The 23745-nt window shown below is 37.6% G+C and overlaps 1 protein-coding gene across 2 annotated transcripts in view; it reads right to left on the reverse strand.

Moving 5' to 3' along the window:
* Nucleotides 1-14017: 14017 nt before the first annotated feature.
* The window catches only part of LOC143882318 (protein DETOXIFICATION 35-like), a 124981-nt gene continuing 115253 nt past the window's right edge, over nucleotides 14018-23745 (reverse strand). The window contains exons 3-7 of one of the 2 annotated variants that reach the window (XM_077385854.1): nucleotides 21561-21617; nucleotides 20914-21152; nucleotides 19862-19980; nucleotides 15141-15227; nucleotides 14018-14588 (exon numbers count right to left, since the gene is read on the reverse strand). In XM_077385854.1, coding sequence (XP_077241969.1) covers nucleotides 14517-14588; nucleotides 15141-15227; nucleotides 19862-19980; nucleotides 20914-21152; nucleotides 21561-21617 — 574 coding nt within the window. In that variant the 3' untranslated portion in view covers nucleotides 14018-14516. The remainder of the gene's footprint in view (nucleotides 14589-15140; nucleotides 15228-19861; nucleotides 19981-20913; nucleotides 21153-21560; nucleotides 21618-23745) is intronic. The other variant, XM_077385855.1, reaches the window with a different exon arrangement.

Genomic DNA, 23745 nt, shown 5'->3' on the forward strand with positions numbered 1-23745 from the left:
TTTTGGATTAAAAATTAAGAGGGGAGAAAGTGTTGGACGAAAATTAGGGGAGAAAAAGAGAGAAAAATAAATAAAATCTTGAAGACGAGACGAGACGAGATGAACACCCTTCTCAAATTCAAGAAAGATAAAGAGTTATATAGGATTTGGGTGAGAATGGTTGCTAAATTAGAAGATGGAAAAGATGTAGGGTGGAGATTAAAAAGGCAATATTAGGAAACAAATGAAAGGACAAGAGAAATGCTTGAATGGGCTTGTGTATATCACTTCTAAAAAAATGTGGGTTACTTTTCCTATTTATTCTCTTTCTAAAGTTATGTACAAAACCTTCTAACTATATCCTCAAGCAACTTTCTAAATGTTAGAAAGAAAATAATGAAAAGTTTCCAAGTTTAGGGATAAGTGAATGTGATTACATCTCAACCATTCAAAATAAGTGATCAATTTCCAACGAAAAAAGGAAGAGAGAGACGAATTACGGGGTGAGAGAAAATTGAAAATATTGTTATAATGGTGGGAAAGGGAGACGAATTAGGGAGTGGTCGTCTCGTCTCGTCTCATCTTCAGTGAGAAAGAGCTAAAACGTTGGTTTGTTTCCTATTTTTTCTCTTGCTTTGCACCATGAAACGACCAAATTGTCCACACCCTTCATATGAATTGCAACCATGCTACAATTATTTGCAAATGGCTAATCTACCCTCCATGTAATACAGATAAACAATTATATTTACCTCCCCTCTTTATATTATCTCCAAGGAACGATCCAAGCCATCCATTTGACAGTCCATCATGTAAATTAATTGCACCACTAAACCATTCTAATGAGATGATCCAAACCGTTGAATTAATGAGCTGATGTGAGAATTTCAGCTTTACCAATGGTTGCACCCTTTGACCCATTTTTGTGGGCTGATCTTAACCATTCAAACGATGGTCAACAATGTAAAATTATTTGCACCTCGTAATCTACTGCCATAAGATGATCTTAACCGCACATTCAGTGAGCCATAGAATAAATTGCTTGTACCCCTCGAATCATTTTTCAAAGCTATTCCAAGCCAACCAATTGGTTGGCCATAAGATGATATTATCCCTTCAAATTGATGGGCTACAAGGGATAGTGTTCCCATACTTGAATTTTTCTTTTGAATTTCATCTTTTTAGCTCTATTTTTCATAGAAATTCAGAAATATCCCTGAAACACCAAAAACAAATAAAATACCTTAGTAGTACCGCTCTAAAAATGGAATATGCATGCTTTTCCTACCTACAATTCACACATAAATGTGCTCCTCAAGAACCATTAAACCATAATTTATGGTATGATCCCGAGGTCTACATAATGGTTCCAAGGCCTACATAATAGTTCTGAGGTCTACATAATGGTTCCAAGTGTATAAATAGATGTTCTGAGTGTTTACATAGTGCCTCTTATTGATTAGATAGGGTCATGAGAGTATGTACACACTCAGAACAACTATGTCTACTCTAAGAACCACTATTGATTGGTTTCGAGGAATAAATAGTGGAGACATTCTTTAGTGCCCCTTTATTATACAATTTCACATGGAGGGAGAGAGAGAGAGAGAGAGAGAGAGAGAGAGAGAGAGATGATATTTTGCCCCCTTTTGCCGCCCCTTTGTAGTGTAAAAAGAGAAGTCAGGTTGTCCCTGGGAAGAAATGGGGGTGAATGTATCACTTCCCTTATAATATATCTCCTAATTTCTTTGTATATAAGGAGACATTTTTTCATTAGAAACCTCTTCAGAGAAGGAGGACGATCAAACTAACATAAAAGGCCCCATAGAATCTCCAAAAAAGAATATATCCTGGGCGGATAAACGTAATCAAGTCGACCTAATTCCAGTCGAGCATGAGGATAGACTATAGGACTTGAGGAATCAAATGAATCATGGTACGAAGTTCACAAGAAAAATTGGCCAAAACGCTCAAAAAGAGCCCAAAATACCCCATTCCAAATTAGCTGATTATGTAATTCACAAGTATTGAGCATTTTGATCTCTTACGCTTAGTGTTTGTCACTCATATGTGCTGATCCTTGGTTCTCCCTCTCTCGCATGTTTCGAGTTAGGGTTGGTTTTGTGCTTTTATTGTATCATCTTGATCTTTATCTAATAAATCGGTAGGGTACCCCGCTAAATCCCAGCTTACCCAATCAAAGAAAAAAAAGGAGACATTTTTTTTGAAGGATAATTATTTTCGTTAGTGTGATAAGATGACCACAATGATTAAACACAGATAGAGAGAAACATATGTGTGTTTATTTAAAGAGGAAGAAAAATCATGGACTTTCTTTTGCAGCATAGACTTTCAGTTTGTCTAATATACCGGTGAGGGTATTCTCCAAACCCCAGCTTGCCTACCCAAAAAAGAAATGTTAATCCCGTTCTAAACTATTGACTTATCTCTCACATGTAAAGGTGATGATAAATGATCAGTGCAGCCCTTTTTAACCATCACCACATCCCTTGTCCCTAGCACCATGAATGAAAACCCACTAGTTCAATGCGATAAAAAAATGATTAGAAAGATGGAATCCGTCTTTTTTTTTCTAAAATGACGAGGGTCTAATTTTTGACATGTGCATAATAAGACAAGAAAGAACATATAGGCCATGTTTGGCAACCATGTAATTTAGTTAAGCAAGTGGCGAGTGAGGCGTGGGAGAGGGAGGGAATTGAGAGGTCACGGGTGAGGAGAGGGTGGAAAGTAGTTGAAAAACAAGGAAAAAGACTATTTTGGATAGATTTTTTCCCCTGTTTTACTCCCACTTCTCTCACACGTACTCCTCGATCACTCGTGCCCCCCATCTCACCACTTGGTAAACTACTATTCCATGAAAAATAATTCATGGTTACTAAACATGGCCATAATGTATACTTTGTATCAATTTCCTAGCGAGCAAACAACATATAGTCCATGTGGAGAGACACCGGCCGGTCCACGTTGGTCCCCCACAGCCACCGATGGCATTCGTTTGAAAATGTAACTCTTATATACCAGGACCTTCCAACTCTGAAAGTCCAAAATAGAAAAAGAGATGAATTTTATCCTTTGCTTACTCTTAAGCCTTTTGTTGGTAAGGTGAGTGAGCAATGAGCTCCCTCGTCCAACCTTCTTTGGTTGGTTGCAAGAAGAATGGTAGGTAAGGTACATTCAGCCATCCAATATATGATCATTTTGAAAAGGGAAGTGATATATACACCACTTTTTTTTACTTGGGACAGCCCCACTATAGCATATTTATGATTACTCTTTTACACTGGCAGGCTGTCCGAAGTAATAAAATGAGACAAATATATCACTTCCGTTTTGGAAAAATGGCAAAACTATCTGTAAAATTCCTTACTTCTCAAGTGGGTGTGGTAATCACGACTGTTAAATACATGAATGGAATGAGATTGGCTTAGTTCATCTTCTCAACAGAACAAAGATCTTGTTGGGGACATCAAGGCCTGAAAATCTGTTGAGACTTTCAATGTCATATTCCGAGAGAGAGGCCCCCAATGGCTTGCAAAATCCTTTTTATAATGCCAGTACATGCATGCATAGCTATTTAGTGGCCATGCACCCCCCCCCCCCCCCCCCCCCCCCCCCCACACACACACACACACCAATGGCTTGAAAAATCCTTTTTATAATGCATGGCTGTACATGCATTGATAGCTATTTGAGTGGCCATGGCCTCCCCAATGACCAATACAATTAGCAACTGTAAATTAGTCCTTAGTGTCCCCCCCCCCCCACACACACACCAATTGTAAATTCCTGGCTCCGCTTTCCCGGAAAGAATTGCATCTTTCACATATAAGTAAGCATTAAATTCCAAAAACTACACCTGACTACATCAATTATAGGTACAATGTTGGATTGGAGAATACGTGGGTGAGTTTATATATGTTAAAAAAATTTAGAAAATATTTGAGAAGTGCTTGGTGAAATTGAAAATTTTACCACTTAAATTCAAAAGGTGGCTGAAAATGCTAGTGAAAATTCACGTTTTTGTCAAATGACCACTTTGCTTTGTCATTGGGTGGCCCAGTGCATGAGGGCAAGAGGTACGCAGTGAAAGCACGAAGGGGGTGTCATCTGACTTCCTCCAAGTCTAGGATGTATGGTTCTTCATCGAAATCCGCATATGCAGAAAAGGGAAAACTTCCTTCTTCGCTAACCTCTGGTTTGTAATTGCTGTTATATGTTCTCCAAGGATAGGGTTCGATAATACAAATCAAAGAAGATAAGTCAATAGGCGGAGGTTTGGTAAAGATGTTTCCGTGACTTGAACCCGTGACCACCAAGCATGGTTTTAAATTTCAACCGAAATCCAAAATTTCGGACTGAAATTTCGGATTTCGGTGAGGACCGAAACTGAAATTCTCGAAATTTTGGGGATTTCGTCGAAATTCGTTTTAAAATAATAATATTTTATTCCGTTAAAGAATTTTAAACGGAATTACCGAAATTTCGGTAATTTCAGTTGAAATTTCGTCCCAAAAAATCGGCTTTCCGTTTGCCACTACCAAATTTCGCCTGAAATTTAGGGATTTCGGCTAAAATTTCGGTTTCGGATAAGTCCGAAATTTTAGTCGAAACCGAAATTTAAAAGCATGCCACCAGGTCACAATGGAGCACATTGGTTTGTAATACTTAAAATAACAACCCAATGACCCATTACTACGCTTCCAAAAAAATTCCTCTCTCTCTCTCTCTCTACTTTTGCTTCTTTTCATGTTCATCCTCCTCTCCTTGCTTTTTTCCTGTTCATCCTTCATTTCTAAAGTACTATGGGCGAAGTCCTCAAATAAAATAGTATGCCTCTCAGACATGTTATGAAGTTAAAAAGGAAGGGAAATAGGAAAAATCACTACAAAATTTATTGCGACTCTTAAGTAAGATTTACAGCTCTTAAATAAAAAAATATCGTTCTAAATCCTTTTTTTACCGTTCTAAATTTATTGCCTCTCTTGACTAAGATATACTACTCTTAAAAAGCCAGAACAAGTTTTTCTACTAAAGATCACATTTGTTGCCACTAAGTTTTTACCACTCTTATCTAACTTTTATCTCTCTTTAAAACCTTGAATAAGTATTGCCAATATAATAAAAATAGAGAAAATGACTAAAAAAAAGGGCTTTGATATGACAATGACCTGTCAAGGGGGGAGACTTGGACATAACCAATCTAGAGTGATGGTGACTGGTTTGCGTCGGTTTAGGACAAAAATACCCTCGTTTTTTAAATGCCCCCACCTCTCTCTCTCTCTCTCATGGGATGATCCCAACCATCAATTAGAGGGCCACAATGCTTCTCTGTCATGGGATGATCCCAAATAGTCCATTAGAGGGCCACAATGCCCTCTCTCTCTCTCTCTCTCTCTCTCTCTCTCTCTCTCTCTCTCTCTCATGGGATGATCCCAACCGTCCATTAGAGGGCCCCAATGCCCCCCTCTCTCTCATGGGATGATCCCAAGCGTCCATTAAAGGGCCACAATGCCCCCTCTCTCTCATGGGATGATCCTAACCGTCCATTAGAGGGCCACAATGCCTCTCTCTCTCTCTCTCTCTCTCTCATGGGATGATCCCAACCGTCCATTAGAGGGCCACAATGCCCTCTTTCTCTCATGGGATGATCCCAACCGTCCATTAGAGGGCCACAATGCCCCGCAGGTCCGTGCACCTCTCTCCGGTAGCCTCTGATTCTGAGCGAACCTCCTCTCACAGGTTGGTAGTCTCTCCCTCTAAGTTGTTTAAACCCCTAATTTTTTTAGAAATCTATGGTTTAAAGCTCTAAAGTTTGGTTTAAACCCCTAATTTTTCACAGATTATTGCTTTAAACCTCCAAGTTTGGTGTAGAAATTCAGTTTAGAAAACTCTATATTTTCCCAAATCAGTTGAGAAAACCCTATATTTTGGAAAATCAGTTTAGAAAACCCTATATTTTCCCAAATCAGTTGAGAAAACCGTATATTTTGGAAAATGAGTTTAGAAAACCTTATAATTTTCCCAAATCAGTTTAGACTCAAACCAATAAGTTAGGGTTGGTACTCTCTCTCTTTCAGTTTGGAAAATCAGCAACTAAAACCCTAATTTTTTTTAGAAATCTATGGTATAAAGCCCTAAAGGTATGTTTGAACCCATAATTTCTTAGAAATGTATGGTTTAGAGCACTAAAGTTTGGTTTAAACTCCTAATTCCTTCCATTTTTTTCAATAATTTTGTGTTTAAACTCCCAAAGTTTGGTTTAAACCAATAATTTGTTAGAAATCATTAGTTTAAAATTGAGAAAATGAGTTTAGGAAATCCTATATTTTCCCAAATCAGTTGAGAAAACCCTTTATTTTCGAAATCAGCCCCTAAGTTTTGAAAAATAATGGTTTCAACCAATATTTGATAGAAATATTTTGTTAATCAATTTAGAGAACCCGTAATTTTTGGGAACTGTATGGTTTGAACCAATAATTCTCACACATTATTAGTTTAAACCCTTAAATGTTGAATAATAAATGGTTTAAACCAATAATGTTTGAAAAATCATTGGTTTGAATCCCTTCTATTTCGAAAAATAGCTTGAATCCTTTCTATTTTGGAAAACAGCCCTTAAGTTTTGAAAAATGATGGTTTAAACCAATATTTCTTATAAATCATTGATTAAAACCTTTATTTTTTAAAAATCAGTTGAGAAAACCCGTAATTTTTCAAAAATATATGGTTTAAACCAATAATTTCTCATACCTTATTGGTTTAAACCCCTAAATCTTGAATAATAAATGGTTTAAATCAATAATTGATGACAAATCATTTGTTTAAACCCCTTGTATTTTGAAAATCAGCCCATAAGTTTTAAAAAATAATGGTTTAAACCAATATTTGATATAAATCATTGGTTTAAACCCCTAAATCTTGAAAAATCAATGGTTTAAACCAATAATTTATGAGAAATCATTGGTTTAAACTCCTAATATTTGAGAAATCAGTTGGTTTAAATCAGTTGTTAACATTTTTTTATCACATTCTGTCTAAACAGGTCCAAATCTGATTTATTGGATTTGATTCAATATTTTCCACCTTGTGATCATCTCATCAAACCATGGTAATACCTCCGTTATTCTTTTAAGCCTTGTATTTTTTAAAATGTTGTATATATCTGATAATGGTTTGTTTTGCAGGCGTCTTATGCTACGTCGAGATGCTGCCCCTCTAAGTTTTACGACTTCTTCAGGCCCTTGAGTTGATGAAAGCACATACTGATATGTTTGAGAGCAGCCCATTTGGGGCCTTGCTTAATCTAGAAGGTCTGAAATTGCACAAGGCAATAGTGACCGTCCTCGTGCGATCTTGGATACCGAAGTCGAGGGCATTTAAAATAGGTGGCATATTAGTCCCCTTTGAGGTCAGGGATTTAGCATTGGCATTGAGCCTAAGTCTTATAGGGAATAGAATACGGGTAGACTGACATTCGACAGAGAAAGTCGAAGGTTGGAGATTTTTCGGTGCTTGGGCGAGATTTGGTGAGATTGCAGATGTTATCAGAGCAGAGTCCAGATCGGATGAGATTCCATCGGTCCAGGCAACAGTGAGACATGTGTTGCTGCTCTTGTGCTGCTCGTGCTTTTTGCCCCGGCTGACCCTGTGGATCACAGGATAAAATCCTGCCTCTTCCCCTACTTAAGAGCAAAGACCGTGGGGAGAATTGCTTGGGCATACCCCGTCTACGACTTTCTGGTAAAGTCATTGGATTCATATTCAAAAAACGGGAAGACGGGATATATCACCGGATGCGCTATTGTGCTACAGGTAAAGAGTACATATATTATATACATGATTACTCTTTTGTTAGTTTGGTTTTTTGGTGCGACCCTGGCAGAGCCTCCGCTACGGCTCTAGGCAAACCCTTCATTCGGTCAGACCCAATTGTGATGACATCTCGTCCTGCCGAAATGAAATTCTAACGGAACAAATGCAGGAACCATACCCAACAATCATGCGTCCCGGCCTCGACTACTGCAAGTGCCAGTGGGAATATCATATAAGATGATCTGAGATCAAGGTCGTCATCATCTCGAATATCATATAAGATGATCTGAGATGGGTCAAAAATATATCGACACTTTATAGATAGAGAAACCTCACTTCGATTGGTCCTAATTTTGCTATGAATTAGATTGTCAAAATCTCTAAATTTTGTTCCCCGACTCACAATAAGAGGCAACTTCTTCCTGCCGACGTATTCAAATGACACCACATCCTTTAGAATGCCGTCGACATGTAAGACAAAAGAAGCCCTTCGTTCCTCTCTCCTGTAAAGACAAAATTTTAAAAATGATTAGAAGTTGTTTAAAGCAATTTAAACGTGCTAAAAATGGAAAGAGAGGAGAATGGAAAAGGAACTACATGCCTTTCCATGGAAGGGAGATTAGTATTAGTGCAATGCAATGCAATGGTGCTTTGGAGTGAAGCAATCGAATGGTGGTTTATGCCCCAACAAAGGAAGCAATGGAATGATGGTTTAAACCAGTGATTTTTTTAACAATTACGGGCTTTCTCAACTGATTTCTCAAACTTCAGTGTTTAAAACAACTAATTTCTCATAAATTATTGGTTTAAACCATTATTTTTTTCAAACTTTTGAGATTTAAGCCGATAATGTGTAACAATTTATAGGTTTAAACCATTGATTTCTCAAAAATTAGAGGTTATCTTAACTGATTTCAGAAATATTATGTCTTTAAATATATAATTTCTAACCAATTATTGGTTTAAACTATTGACCTTTCAAAGTTTAAGGATTTTCTCAATTGATTTCCTAAATACTAAGGGTTTGACCAATGATTTCTTAACAATTATTGGTTTAAACCATTGATTTTCAAAACTTTACGGGTTTAAACCAATAATTTCTGAGAAACTAATGGTTTAAACCATTGATCGTTCAAAACTCACAAGTGATTTTTGATATATTACGGGTTTTAATCTATGATTTCTCAGAAATATTGGTTTAAACTATTGTTTTTCAAAACTTAGGAGTTTAAACCATTAATGTTTGAGAAATTATTGATTTAAACCAATGATCTTTGAAACAATAGGGGTTTTCTCAACTGATTTTGAAACTATTAGTGGTTTAAACATATGATATCTCACAAATTATTGGTTTAAACCATTGATTTTTCAAACTTTAGGATTATTTGTATAAATAATTGATCTTTAAAAGATTAGGAGTTTTCTTAACTAGTTTGTTATATATTACGGGTTTAACCCAATGAATTCTCAAAAATAATTGCTTCAAACCATTTATTTCTCAAACTTTAGGGGTTTAACCAAATAATGGGTTAGAAACTATAGGTTTTAAACCATTAATTTTTTAAAAATTAGGGGTTTCCTCAAGTGGTTTCAGAAATATTAGGGGTTTAAACCAATGATTTCTCACAATTTAAGTGTTTCAACCAATAATGTATGTGAACTTATAAGTTTAAACCATTGATTTATGAAAATGTAGGTCTTTATCAACTGATTTACAAAATACTTAGGGTTTAAACCAATAATTTGTTATCAATTGTTTGTCTAAACGATTAATTTTAAAAAAAATTAGTGGTTTTCTCAACTGATTTTGGGGTTTAAACCAGATATTTCTCCCAAAGTATTGGTTTAAACCATTAATAGTTCCAAACTTAATGGTTTAAATCAATAATTTCTGACAAACTGTAAGTTTAAACCTTGAATGTTTCAAAAATTAGATATTTCCCAACTGATTTTCTAAAAATATGTTGTTTAAACCAATGATTGTTCACAGATTATTGGTTTAAACCATTGATATTCCAAAATTTAGGTGTTTAAACCAATAATGTCTGAGAAATTATTAGTTTAAACCATACATTTTCCAATAATGTGTTCCCAATAACTTAAGGAGAACAATAACTGAAAAAAATTAGGGATTTTCTAGAATTTATGGGAACAAAAACTGAAAAAATTGAAGGAGAAAGTGACAGTGAGAGGGGTACCAACCTGAGAAGCGAGCCGCCGTGTGGGAAGCGCCCTCTTTTGTGCCGGTGACGAGGAGAGAGAGGGCCGGTGAGAGAGTGCCGGAGAGAGAACGCCGGAGAGAGAGAGAGAGAGAGAGAGAGAGAGAGAGAGAGAGAGAGAAGTAGTTCGAGGTTTTGAAAATAAAACAGGTGAGAGAGAGAGAGAGAAGTGGTTTGGGGTTTTGAAAATAAAAAAGTAAAAGGTAATCATCACCTGTAATTTGATTTGATAGGGGGAGAGAGAGAGAGAGGGAGAGGGAGAGAGAAAAATGTACAATGAGGGGCATTCTCGTCCAAACAACTTTACATTGGTCATTTCCAAGTCTCCCCTCTTGACAGGTCATTGTCATATCAAAGCCCTTTTTTTTGTCATTTTCTCATAAAAATATACCACTCTTAAATTATTTTTACCGCACTAATATTTTACAACTTTCAGTTATTTTTATCGCTCTTAATTTCTTGCGTTAATTTTATAAATGCTTCTATTTTTAGTCATTTAAATTGCCTACAACTGTCATCTACATGGCAGCTCATCATTCAGAATTGGTGCTTATCTGATCATTGGCTTAAATTGTACATTTCTTGACCACAAGGTACTTTTCTCGATCATCGGATGAACCGAATTTTGCATCAACCCTAACACAATCCACCTCTAAGTCTTTCAACCCTAACTCACCCCGTCTATCCCATTTTTCTGAATTGGGTAGCGTTGAGTCGAGATCGATTTTTGTTGGATAAAAAAATCAAAAAAACAATTCTCATATTTAAAAGTTACAATAAAATTAGAGAACACCGTCAAGTTTAGGTTGTTGATTATTTTTCTTCCAAAATTTGAAACATGGCATATCTGCTTTCTGTGAAAACAGAAAATAGATGATGTCAGTTAGGGGTGCAAGTTTGGCCCTGTCAGCCCTGACCCGCCCTGAGCTCGAACAGGGTCAGGGCTGGATTTTCCAACCCTGAGGGCAGGTCAGGTTTCATTTTCTTAGACCCTGACTCAGGTCAGGTCGGGTTCTGGGTTAATGCCTTGGGTACCCTGACCCGTCCCGACCCTAAGTTTTCTATTATAGAATTGAACCATCTGTGCATGTTTCTTTTGCTAATGTTTTCTATTATCTTGGATTGATGTTTCTTTAGATTATTATTATTATTTGTCTCTGTTGCCCGTCATGTTGTTGAATTCATATTGTCTTATTTTGTTCCCTTTCTCTGTTTATTGATCATTTTGTTCTATATGATAAGTGGTTGCTTTATTTTTGGCACTCTTAACAGGTATTTGCACTAGGGTCAATTAGGGTCGGCCCGGTGGCTTGGCCCTGCCCAATCAGGGCCAATTAGGGCGGGCCAGGGCCAGCACTGAGCCCTGTAGGGCGGGCAATGAGTTGAGGTTTTTCGGCCCTGACTCAGGGTCAGGGCTGAGATAATGGGTTCCAGGGTTGGGCTAAGGTTTTGAAAAACCCGACCCAACCCGACCCTGTTGCAGCTCTAATGTCAGTGAAACCTTTTCGATGCTGCAAGATGAGGCACAGACTATGTCGTTCTCTTTAAGGTGAATTTGTGCCTCTACAGAAACTCATTCTGGTGCAGCATATTTCTGAATGCAATCACCCCTAGGATAGAACAGCCTGACGCACCATCGATCTCTAAGAACTGCATGTTCAAAGAGATTCGAACTACACGAACACCTCGATTGCCAAACAAAATATGTAAAACACTGAAAGGAAGAAGAATATCTAAAATAACTATAACATAATAGAAGATCAGAAAGACGGAAAGAGGAAGAAGATCTCTGTTTGTTTTTCTCTATTATATATAAAATACAAAGATGCTTATGATATTTTATAAGCAAAAAGTGTCTGTTCAAGACACCCTTTGAGATCATAATAACATCTCATAAAAAAGCCTACTAGATTAGAGCCGTTTATGGACATTGCAGATGTGAAAGATTGCATCCCGAACGATCACAACACAAAATAAGGACAAAGTTATTTTGGCATGGGCAAACAAAACATGTCCAAAATACCGTAGGAACTACAAAATTATTCATCTGATAACATCGAAGTTATTCTCAAAAGACGGCAAAGTTAAGGGTGTGGTTAGGCGGATGGTATCAAAAAATAAAAATAAAATTTAAGTGAAAGGGAAAAAGCTTCGGGTCACACGTGCGGTTGGCCAAGCTGGGTGGCGAGCTTGTGTGATATAGCCAAAAGCCCACCGGGTCTACTTGGTGGCTCATGCGCGTTGGACCGCTTTCTCCTTTACTCATTCACAAGGCAAGAGAAGTGGATTGCTATAGATACCCATGAACCTTTCTTCCACTTTCCAATGTGGCAATATTCACTTGGGAAGGAAGAGTGAAAACTCACATTTTCAAAAGCAGTGGGCATTTTTGTAAATAAAATAAACTTTTAGAATCACAAGTAAATGCCACTTTTTGTATTAAAATACTAAAAATTTCTTTTTTTATATTAAAATACCAACAATGCCCTACTTATTTTAATGGAAAAATAATGAAAAGAAAAAAAATATATAACTTATGCTGGGCAATCAACGAAGCAACACGCATAATAAGGGTGACTATGTCCGCCTAACCACACCCTTTACTTAGTGTTACTGTATTCTAACTGTAAGAAATTGATAGTGAATATGTCTGGAACTACAACCCTTGAGTACAGAAAGACGTACACCACACGCATGTAACCAAAGTGTTCAATCGGTTTGTGGATTTTTGGAAAGTATAGAGTTCTGGGGACATAAGGTTGGCAGCACCATGATGCTGATATTCATGGCTGCAAGGGCTTGAGATACATGTAACTATAGAATATTGTAACGCTTTGTGTCCTCTTCTAGAACAAATCTAGCATATGGGGGGTGAAGGTCCAATAGTGAGTGGCGCTGGGCTAAGTACATCAGCTTGGGGAAGGACAGGCTGAGGTGGACACGGTTGGTGGGTTCCATGCCCTTTACCATGGCCTCGTCGGCCACGATTACGTCCAAGAGAATTCTTCTCGGATTGAGAAGCGACAAATGTCACGGCGGGACCATTTTTGCCATTGAGTTAAGTAGTACGGTCACGAAACAATTTATGACTGAGCAAGAGAGAATATAACTCGTTGAAAGAAGGCAACGGTTAATGTACCGAGAACGCTATAGTAATGGCAGCATAATCGGGACCAAGACCCGTTAATGCATAGATGACTGGATCTTTTTCATCAACAGGACAAAGAGCAATGTGTAGTGAGTTTGCAGTCGACTTTAGACGATTTAAATAGTTTGTGACAGAAAGAGATCCTTTGCGCAATTTATAAAGCTCACCCCGAAGGTGAATGACGAGAGCTATAGAGTGAGTGGAGAAGGTGGATTCAAGGATGCTTTGGACAGCGTGCGTAGGTGGAAGGTTCACCTACTGTTTGAGAGAGAACTGATTCTGTCACGAATACTCCAATTACTCCAAAAGCTTGAACCATTAGAGTTACCGTTACTTAATCATTTATTCTTCAACACTCCCCCTCGCATGGGAATGATAGAATGACTGATGATCATGCTGTGATCCTCAGCCATCCAATCACGACTCTTCATCATCAATACCATTAGCAAATGAGATTAAATTAAACTAATCTTATGTCCAAATAAGAACTAAACTTTGGTGGTATCCAAATAGGCCTGAAGGGTGCATTTGAATGGACATTCAGAATACATTTTGAGTGTAATTAGTCCTTGAAACCATTAAATAAAAGGAGAAGCCCACCTTGCTAGACTTTTGAGTCAACTCGGGGATATTCCCAGGCCAATTTGAAGAGTTTTGGTACCCTGCTTCATTGTTTCTTCTCGTGAGTCAACTCGGGGATATTGTGACACCAATTTGGAGAGTTTTCCTACATTGCTTCAATGTGGTTTAGTTACTACTTTCAAGAGGGGTTGGTTAACTCTCTAAAGCCATTTTTTACAATTAAAATAAAACAGAAAAACATTACAGTTCCAAATAGAAAAAGAAAATATTATTAATAAAAAGGAAAACAAATTAAGGTACATGCCAGTGGTGACCAGAGATCCGGCTATTATTTAGCCTCCGCTGGCCATGTTACATGGATCCTTCTAAATGGGAGAAGAATACGTGTCACAGAGATCTTGGATTCCAATACTTCATGAGAACTCTGAGACACTTCTAGATCACTTTTATGTATTTTTTCTACATAACACTGCCACAACTTTACAATCACCTTATATTTTTAGTTTTACCAGTCTTAATAGTAAGTTTCGTAAATAGAAATAAAATATTATATCTACTTATATAACCGATTAAAATTTTCAATATATTTCTTGTTATAACCATATTATTATGGAAGAAAACAAAATTCGAAAATTGATTAACATATTTCTACGAATCCTTCTTTTTGTGTTTTGCCGAATCAGGCACTCAATACCCGTAGATTCTGACACTCATATTGTATTGATGCAACATAGGTCGCCGGAAAACCCAACTCATATCTGCAACTTAGGATCTTCATATTCATCTCCGCCCCACAGCCGCACCCGTTCAGATGCCTGATCAGCCTGCAATATCAAATTTTTAACAATCTTGCTCTACAATATTTTTAGGGAGCTAATAATCAAATCACTTATTTTGATAATTACACAATATTTTGCACATTTTCTCATTGGCTGGCAGATTTCCCAGTAAGCTATCAATAGCCAATTAAAGAAGATTATAATAGAGGAGTGTTAATATCAAAACAAGGGAGTGCTGATATAATCTCCCTCTTTCTGTCAAGATTTTCTCTTTACAAATACCCAGAGATATTGCTTCAGACTTCTTTTTGAGACATTTTTGCAGAGTTGGCAGTCCAATTAATCATGTTTCCATGGAGTTGAGAGTGCAAGTAGCTCCATTTAATATTAGATTAATTTCCAAATGTAGCTAATACCCGCACTCACATCTTTTGATATTGGCACTCTTTATTCATTTTATACATTTCTCATTTGCTGGTACAATTCCCAACAAATTCAATAGCTAACAGAAAAGTATAAAATGATCGAAGAGATCATTGCAGTTTTGGAAAACTTCTCTCCGTTCAAAAGTGATTAATAGATATGATATTATTTTACCTCTTTAATCCAGTTGGTTTTCCATATGATTACCAAAAGGATCAATGTTTGGAGTGCAGTTCCACAAAGCATTCCAGCCCAAATCCCCTGGTTAGCATAACAGCCAGTTAGTATAAAAAAGTTGTGAAAGGCAAGCAGAAGCCTTTTGAAGGAAGCTATTCCGGAACAGATGGAACTGTTTATACTTCAGGAACAAACATAAAGAAATTGATCACTCTGAGTTCAAGAGGAAAGGAATCATTGAGAAGTGTTTATGCCAGGGAAATAGTCAAAGTGTAACTCATTTTCACTGTATTCTGATCATCTGTTCACCAATCCGAACTGTTAATCTAATAACTATATCATTTGCCTCCTATAGCACTAGAATAGCTTTAATTGGGTGGATAGCAATCCCAATGACACAACTAGGGCTGTCAACAGACTCAATTTGATCGGATCCAGAATATTTGAGTCCTAACTCAGTTGGGTCCTATTCGGTTGGATCAGTGGATCCTACTTTTTCTGTCTGAGTCAACGTCCTACTATTGTTTCACACAGTTAATTTTTTGTAAAATTTTAGAATCTTCAGTGTACTTTCAATCTCCAACATAGAGAACATATTGTGCTTTTTCACTATTAATCTGTCCTTTTCAGTCCCCCGCAAAAAGATCATAGCAAGAGAAGCCGATACAAAACAAGATGACATAATTATGAAATAAACAGCAGAAATAAGAATAAATTGTACCAAAAAGGGTTGGATCACCAATAAATTTAATCTTTCTCTACTTGCAATCCCAAGTAGAGACATATTGTACCAATACTTTCAAATGTTAGTACAAATTTCAAACCTATCAAAATATTTGTTCTAAAGCCATTATCATACTAAATGAAATACCCCAAAATACCCCTATAAAATTCATCCCTTATGGTTGAGAGAAGGGGGTGTTTTTGTCCATTCATTAATTAGTGATTAGGGCTTCCTAAAAACTGGTATAAATACTAATGATGGGCAAATCCTGCAGAGCAAACACAAAACCTAAGAGAGGAAGCCGTCTGGGAGAGCCAAAGTCGTGTGGAAGGAGGTGAAGAGACGCGTTTGAAGGATGGAAACCTCAGATCAATGTAAGAAATAGTTTAGAATTCCGTTTTAATGTTGATTATGTTTGTTTCGTTAAGAGTCTTCCAGAGAGAAGATTTCCTTCGTTTCTTCTTTCCAGCAAAGTTCCGATGGAATTCCGCAAGTTTGTCGGCCTCTTTGGAGGCTCTTCGCTCTAAGCTTTCCTACGAGTCTGGCCGGACGTCAGCCCCTCGAGGGAAAACCCAGTCCCCGAGGGGCTGACGTCCGGCAAAATTGCGGAAGTCCGGCCAAACTAAACCCAAATTGGGCTAGTTATCAGACGGACGTCAGGCAAAATTGCGGCCGTTGGGAAATATCGCGGACGTCCGTAAGCTGGTTTTTCCCGTTTGCAGCTGAAACTTCGAAAAATCATAACTTACTCGTTTCTCGTTCGATATCGACACTCTTGTACTCTACGGATATGCCGAAAATGTCTTCAATCTGTTAAAAATGGTTCCAAAATGTTTAGAGACCCTATAATGATTTTAATTACATAATACTAAAGGGGACCCTATGACGGTCTACTGCTCCCTTCTAGATTAGGCATCAAGAGTGTTTCGTATCTCTATGATGTCATGTATGCCACTATTGGGTGTGTTCATCATTATTTGAGTGATGATTTGATGCTAGGTGATTGAGTCCGAGATCCGAAGAGGTTGGAACTTTGTCTTAGAGGTACGTTTTATGTTGGATCTTTAGTGATTCGTACCTTAGAAGTAACCTGTTGGTATCTCAAATGGTGGTTTGATGTCGAAAATTTGTTGAACTATATTGATCCTTTGGTATTTCAAGTGGTGATTGGATACTGGAAATATGTTGAACTATGTTGATAGTTTAGAACCCCAAAGTTCCTAAACTAGGATTTGGCATGCCCTTCTATGTGTTTTCATGACCTATTGATATGATGTGTTTATCATCGTATAAAGTTACCGTGGATTGAAATTTCCATGTCATGCTGTGCATAGTTCTATTGCATAATGATGTGCGTGGGTTCATGTCATGCTATGTGATGCATGGGATTGTGTTGTGATTATGTTTCTGATACTCAGGTTGCTTTGGTCGTGCCCTAGAGGCATGTGTGGTATACCTTAGTATCTAGATGTTTCCGATACGTGGATTTCTTTGGTCGTGCTCTAGTGGCATGTGCGATATACCCAAGTATTTTGATGGCAATATTCACAGTTTGCTTTGGTCGTGCTCTAGTGGCATGTGCGGTATACCTAACACGTGGGATGCTTTGGTCATGCTCTAGTGGCATGTGCAGTATAACCAACATATTGAATATTTAGGACTGCGAGTCTATGACTTGGGTAGCCAGGAAATGTGGTGTGTGATTATTGTTGTGTTACTGGCTCCGCTCGGTTCGAGGGAGCAAAGGTCTCATTAGCATTGGGCATATACATACTGTTGTTTTGTGATGATGTGTATATATGTATTGTTATTATACCAAGATGATTTCCGGATTTACTGTTCCACTGCATATATCTACATATGTTGGCCTTTTGTTATTTTTGACATGCATGGATCCACCACAGATCCTCATATAAACGTAATGGGCTTAAGCTAACCGTGGATAACATTTTCAGATCCTGAGAGTTGACTTGAGACGGACGCAGGAGGCTTGGAGTGATTCATCCGACTAGTTTTATATTTCATTTCTTTAGTGAATATTATTGGAACTTTGTAGTACCAAAATTAATTATTTGGGGGCTGGGTTGTGAGAACCATATTAGATGTTAGTGTTACTTTTGAGACTTATGGTTGGATAATTGTGGACCAATGATTATTTTGACTGTGAATTGATTATTTCTGCCATTGTGGTTTGCTGGTTATTACCTTGCACGTCTGTGAGGTTGCTTGCAGGTATGTGGCGTTCTCACATGCCTGGCCTATGGGTTGGCTCGGGGCATGAAACTAAATCAATTGGCATGAATTTGAACCATTCAAGTGCTAAATCATTTGCAAATAATTAGGATCAATAAGCATTCAAACAACAAACATTTCATAATGGCACTTTTCTCCACTTCAATTTTTATAATGTCACTTCTCTATCTAATTACTCAAGGGGAAAGTACCCCAACCAACATGTGTACTGATTGGTGATCCTAAAGGATCGAAACCATAGTTGTCAGTGTGGGATGTGGAAGCGGGAAGCATCAAGAGCTGCGGAAGCGCCAAGGATGCAAACAAAGCGCGGAAATAAAAGAATAATGAAAATATAAAAAACAAATAACTATAAAAAAATAGTGACAATTAGAAAGAAGTTTCAATAATATATATTTGGGGAGTGACAAATCGACTCCCAAATATCTTAAATCGACTCCCTATGTGTCTTTCTCTCTCCTCTGGGTTAGAGAGAGAAAGACGAGAGAGACAGACACATGGGGAGTCGATTTAAGATATATGGGAGTCGATTTATCACTCCCCTAATATTTTAATATTTATAAAATTTAAATGCAAGTATATTCAAGTTTTCAAGCAAGATCAGATAATCGACTCCAACCACCATAAATGAATCAAAATTTCAACTGATATTAAATATTAACAGCAACCAAAACAACTAATTTAAATATGAATCCAATTCCCAACAATTAATCAAAATATCAAATATTAAAGTTAATAAAAAAATCTCTTAATCAACTTAAATAATTAAATGATTACTTGCTTAAATGGAGAAATTAACTAACATTACTTCACTTGTCAATTGAATAAAATTAAATATACACATCAACATTACTTATAATCTAAAAATGAAGTGGGACAAATGGATAAGTTTTTACTGAATTGGATCATTAAAGAAAAATAAAGAATATGAGGAAAATAAAAAGGAAAGTTTAAATACACACTTTTTCATCTTCCTCTTCTTATAATTAATCAATTAATCAATTAACAAATTTCACAATAATGAATACTGTTGATTTAATAGAAAATTTTAAAATAAAAAATAATGGCAAAATTAAGTAGAAAAGTGAAGAAGAAAAATCCCAAACAAACATAAAAAAGAAAATAAAAATTTGGGAAACTCGCTTACCAAAACTGGGAAACATGCTTCCCAAGAAATGAAAACTCACTTCCCAATTTTGGGAAGTGTGCTTCCCATGAATTGGAAACACGCTTCCCTGATTTAGGGAAGCGTCATGTTTCCCGCTTCGGGGAAGCGTGCTTCCCACTTTACAGGGGAGATTCCTTAAACCATGGGAGAAACAACTAATCATTCCCACAATGGGAAGTTGACAGCCACAACACTGTTTAAAAGAGCCCTAATGTGTGTTTATATAAAATACTCAAAGGGATAAATATAGAAAGATATAGAGTAATTATAGAAAGAGATAAAGATAGATTTTTCCTAATCATTCTAGGCTACCACTTCTAATCTACCTGCCTAATCTACCACGAAGACAATCCAATGGTGAGATCTCAACCTAATCCAACGGTGAGATCCCATATATTCTGACAGTACACACATACATAAAACAATATGTGTATGTGGCTACGTGCACCACCTAACAAGGAGCTACCTCAAACAGATGATAGGGATGAGAGCTTTTATTGATTATTTGGTGTATGTGTATTCCGAGCATCATTACCATAGAAGTGGCATTACCAATGAGAAAATGAAAGTTACCTCCACTCCAAGATTAAGGGTGTATCCCATAAGGAACCCCAGAGGAAGGCCAAAGATATAATAACAACCCAAGTTAATATAAGCAACTATACTTTGCCAACCACCTCCAATAGCAACACCTGCAACAAAAAATCAAATAAATAAAATTTCAAGTACTACTCGAAGCATACTAAACAAAGGTTTGTGTAATGGATCCTCTATGTTGGAGTCAAAATCTGTATAAAGAAGAAGCCGAATAAATAAATCCAAAAGGAGAATGAAACTCTCGGATGCAACTGTATGAGAAGTTCGCTGAGACCCCTTGAGATGGGGCCCACTAATGTGAAGTCACCATAATTCAAACCATTAATCTAATTGGCCCCAACATGCTTGATTTTATCTAAGCATCCATTTGCATGTAATAGATGTAATGAACGGGATCAAATGAGAGCTACTATAGGCTAGTGCCATTTTCTGGAAGGCAGATTATAGTTGAACTGCCTTATTTTAATAATGACACATCTCATTATTTTACAATTATCTGATTCTCTAGTGGTAGATTTTAGGAAATTATAACACCCTCTTAACAAGAAGAATTATTAAAACAAGTGACACTGGATATCATCTCCCTTTCGGAATAATGTTTAAGGTGTTAATAATTGTCAGAAATGGATATTAACCAATGGGAGAGCCCTTCTACCCCTTTTTTGCAAGGGCTCCTGTGAGTCTACCTCGACAAGAGGAATGCTAAACTCATAGGAGCCCATGCCAAAAAAAGGTAGAAGGGATCTCTCATTGGTCAATGTCCATTTATGTTGGCACAGAAAATTACAATCATAATTGTCAGAAATGGATATTAACCAACGGGAGAGCCCTTCTACCCTTTTTTTGCAAGGGCTCCTGTGAGTCTAGCATTCCTCTTTATATATTTTTAAATAATTTTATTTATCACTTTTATCGACATAAACCCGAACAAATAAAAAATAATAATATATCCCAAGATTTTCCCTTGCTAAGAAATTCCCCAGAACAATATTTGTGAGTTATATCAACCAAGTAAATTTAACAAGTACCTGATATAACTGGCTGTATGCTATTGAGCACCATAGTAATACCAAGAAGATTTGCAAGGTGAGAGACGGCTTGTTGCATCTCTGTGCTGCTTGTGAAGATGATGGCAAACTTGTTTTTGAATATCAGTATCAGGGCCATGAAAAAGAGCCCAATACAGAGTGATTGTAGGAGTACAACGATGACGGCATACTTGGTGCCTCTGGGGTGCCCTGATCCAAGCTCGTTAGAGACACGGACGCTGAAAAATGAAAAGAAAAGGAAACAAAAACAAATCAGGAAAACGGAGGATAAATTAAAAGATAAGATAAACAAAAAACCCCTATAGTGCACTACCACTGCCATCATGCCCATAAAAAATCCCTATTGTGCACCATGGGAACCATGAGTTCAGCCCCTGAAACATAGCACGGCTATAGACATGGGCTCTATAGGCATGTTGTAGGGGTTCCACGCAAAAGCAAAGATCCCACATCAGAAAAGTAAAAAGATGTGGATGGGCTTATAAGGGCCTGGGCACCCTCCCTTTATGGCTAGCTTTTAAGAGTGAGTTCTACCCCGGTCCCTGCACATGTCTCTCCCACCAATGCTAAATGCTATTACCAATTAGCTAATGCAGAGGTTGTAGTTTGTAGTTTGGAAACATTACCTTACAGCAGCATTGAGCCCAACGAACACCATCGCTTCCCACCCATTGATATTCATGCTGAAACAGATATCAACAAGAAATGCAAGCAACTTAGTTACGGTGAAAGCATAAACTGAAGCAGCATCTATCTTACGGAAAGGGGATGAATTCTGAGCTAAATTCCTAATCCTTTATATTTTGGACAAAAAATGGCTCTAATAAAAAAACAAAAAAGAAAAGAAAATACCGTTACAAATTCAGTACGTTTTGAGGCACAATATGGTTTAAGGAGATCGACCAAAAAGACTAATTTACCTCTTACATGTTCACACACTACAATATATATATATATATATATATATATATATATATAGAGAGAGAGAGAGAGAGAGAGAGAGAGAGAAGGGTTTCTGCGCTCGAGTGCAGAAACAGGGGTGGGCCACATTGGGGGACGGGGGGGGGGGGGGGGGGATCCAAAGCATTCATTTGATGGGCCCTTTCATGGATAGGGTGTCCACCAAAACTCAGCTCCATTGGATCACCACAGGGTGTCCATTTGTGGGGTGAAAATGGGCAGATTTGTGGACAAATAGTATCTGTCCATTTTCTCCCCCACAAATGGACACCTTAAGATGGTCCAATGGAGCTGATTTTTGGTACACCCCCCATCCATGACGGGGCCTGTCAAATGAATGCTTAGGATCACCCCTCCAATGTGGCCCCACACCTGTTTCCAGCACTCTAGCACAGGAACCATTTTCTTATATATATATATATACTACTCGGTCTTGTAGCTAAGCTTATCTACTTGGTCGGGTTAAATACAGTGGGGGGCCACATTGTTTGGGTGATCCAAACCATTCATTTGAAAGCCCCTTACCTGGATAGGGTGTCCACAAAAAATTAGACCCATAGGATTATCCTAACCCATCCAACAGTGGAGGGAAAAATGGGCAGATTTGTGGAGAAACTATGTATATCCATTTTTTTCCCCATTTTCCCTCCACTGTTGGATGGGTTAGGATCATCCTATGGGTGTTATTTTTGTGGACACCCTATCTCGGTAAGAGGCTTTCAAATGAATGGTTTGGATCACCCAAACATTGTGGGCCCGCACTATATTTGACCCGACCGAGTAGATAAGCTTAGCTACAAGACCGAGTAGCAATAATTTTCCGTGTACACACACACACACACACACACACACACACACATACACTAGTAAAAAAAACCCTGTGCGATGCACGGGCCTACAGAGAACTGTACGGACCACATCATTGGTTGATCCAAACCGTCCATGTGATGGAACACAACATCAATAGGTTGTGCCCGTAAAATCATTTCCATAGGTTGATCCTAGCCCTCCAATCTATAAAGGTTTCCATAATTTAAAAAGCATAAAGGGGGGTTAGGATTGAAATTATGTGGCTTTAATGGATGCCTTTGTTAAAAAGCATAAAGGAGGGGGTAGGATTGAAAATATGTGGGTTGAATGGGTGCCTTTGTTAAAAAAAGTCAAAAAAAGTGATATGTAATTCTCACAAATTTTTGGGAAAATTTGAAATAATTCCCTTAGTTTCCATTCCTCTCTCTCTCTCTATATATAATATATAGAGATACTAGCAAAAAACCCCGTGCGATGCACGTGCCGACAAAGAATTGTACAGGCCACATCATAGGTTGATCTAAACCGTCCATGCCCGTAAAATAATTTCCATAGGGTGATCCTAGCCCTCCCATCTATAGAGGTTTCGATAATTGTTGTTCCTCTTAAGGTGCCCGGAATTCGTCAATATTTTTACAGGTGTCCTGCATTCGTAATATCAAACTTTTCGTAATTTGACCCGTACATAGTGAATAAAGAAAAGTAGTTCCCGATTTCCAACCCGACTAGGTTCAACCCGACCGAACCCGACCGAACCTGATTTCCAATTCGGGTTGGGTTGGGTCGGGTTGACCCGATTTGATATGGTACCAATTGTTGACCACCTCAACTCAAGCTGGGTTGTTTTGGATTTTGAGAACCAATAGTGAGTCACCAATAATCAGTTTTTAACTCACAATCGGTTCTCAAAATCCAAACCAAACAGGGACTAACAATTAACAAAGGGAAATGTTATCCGCACTACTATATTTTGATGATCACACTCCTCACTTTATTAAAGTACGGTATGGCCCGCACCATAGGATTATCCAAACCGTCCAT

This window comes from Tasmannia lanceolata, unplaced genomic scaffold, assembly GCF_043159265.1.
Source record: "Tasmannia lanceolata isolate RefF3 unplaced genomic scaffold, GAP_Taslan_0.1 ptg000007l, whole genome shotgun sequence".
NCBI lineage: Eukaryota > Viridiplantae > Streptophyta > Magnoliopsida > Canellales > Winteraceae > Tasmannia > Tasmannia lanceolata.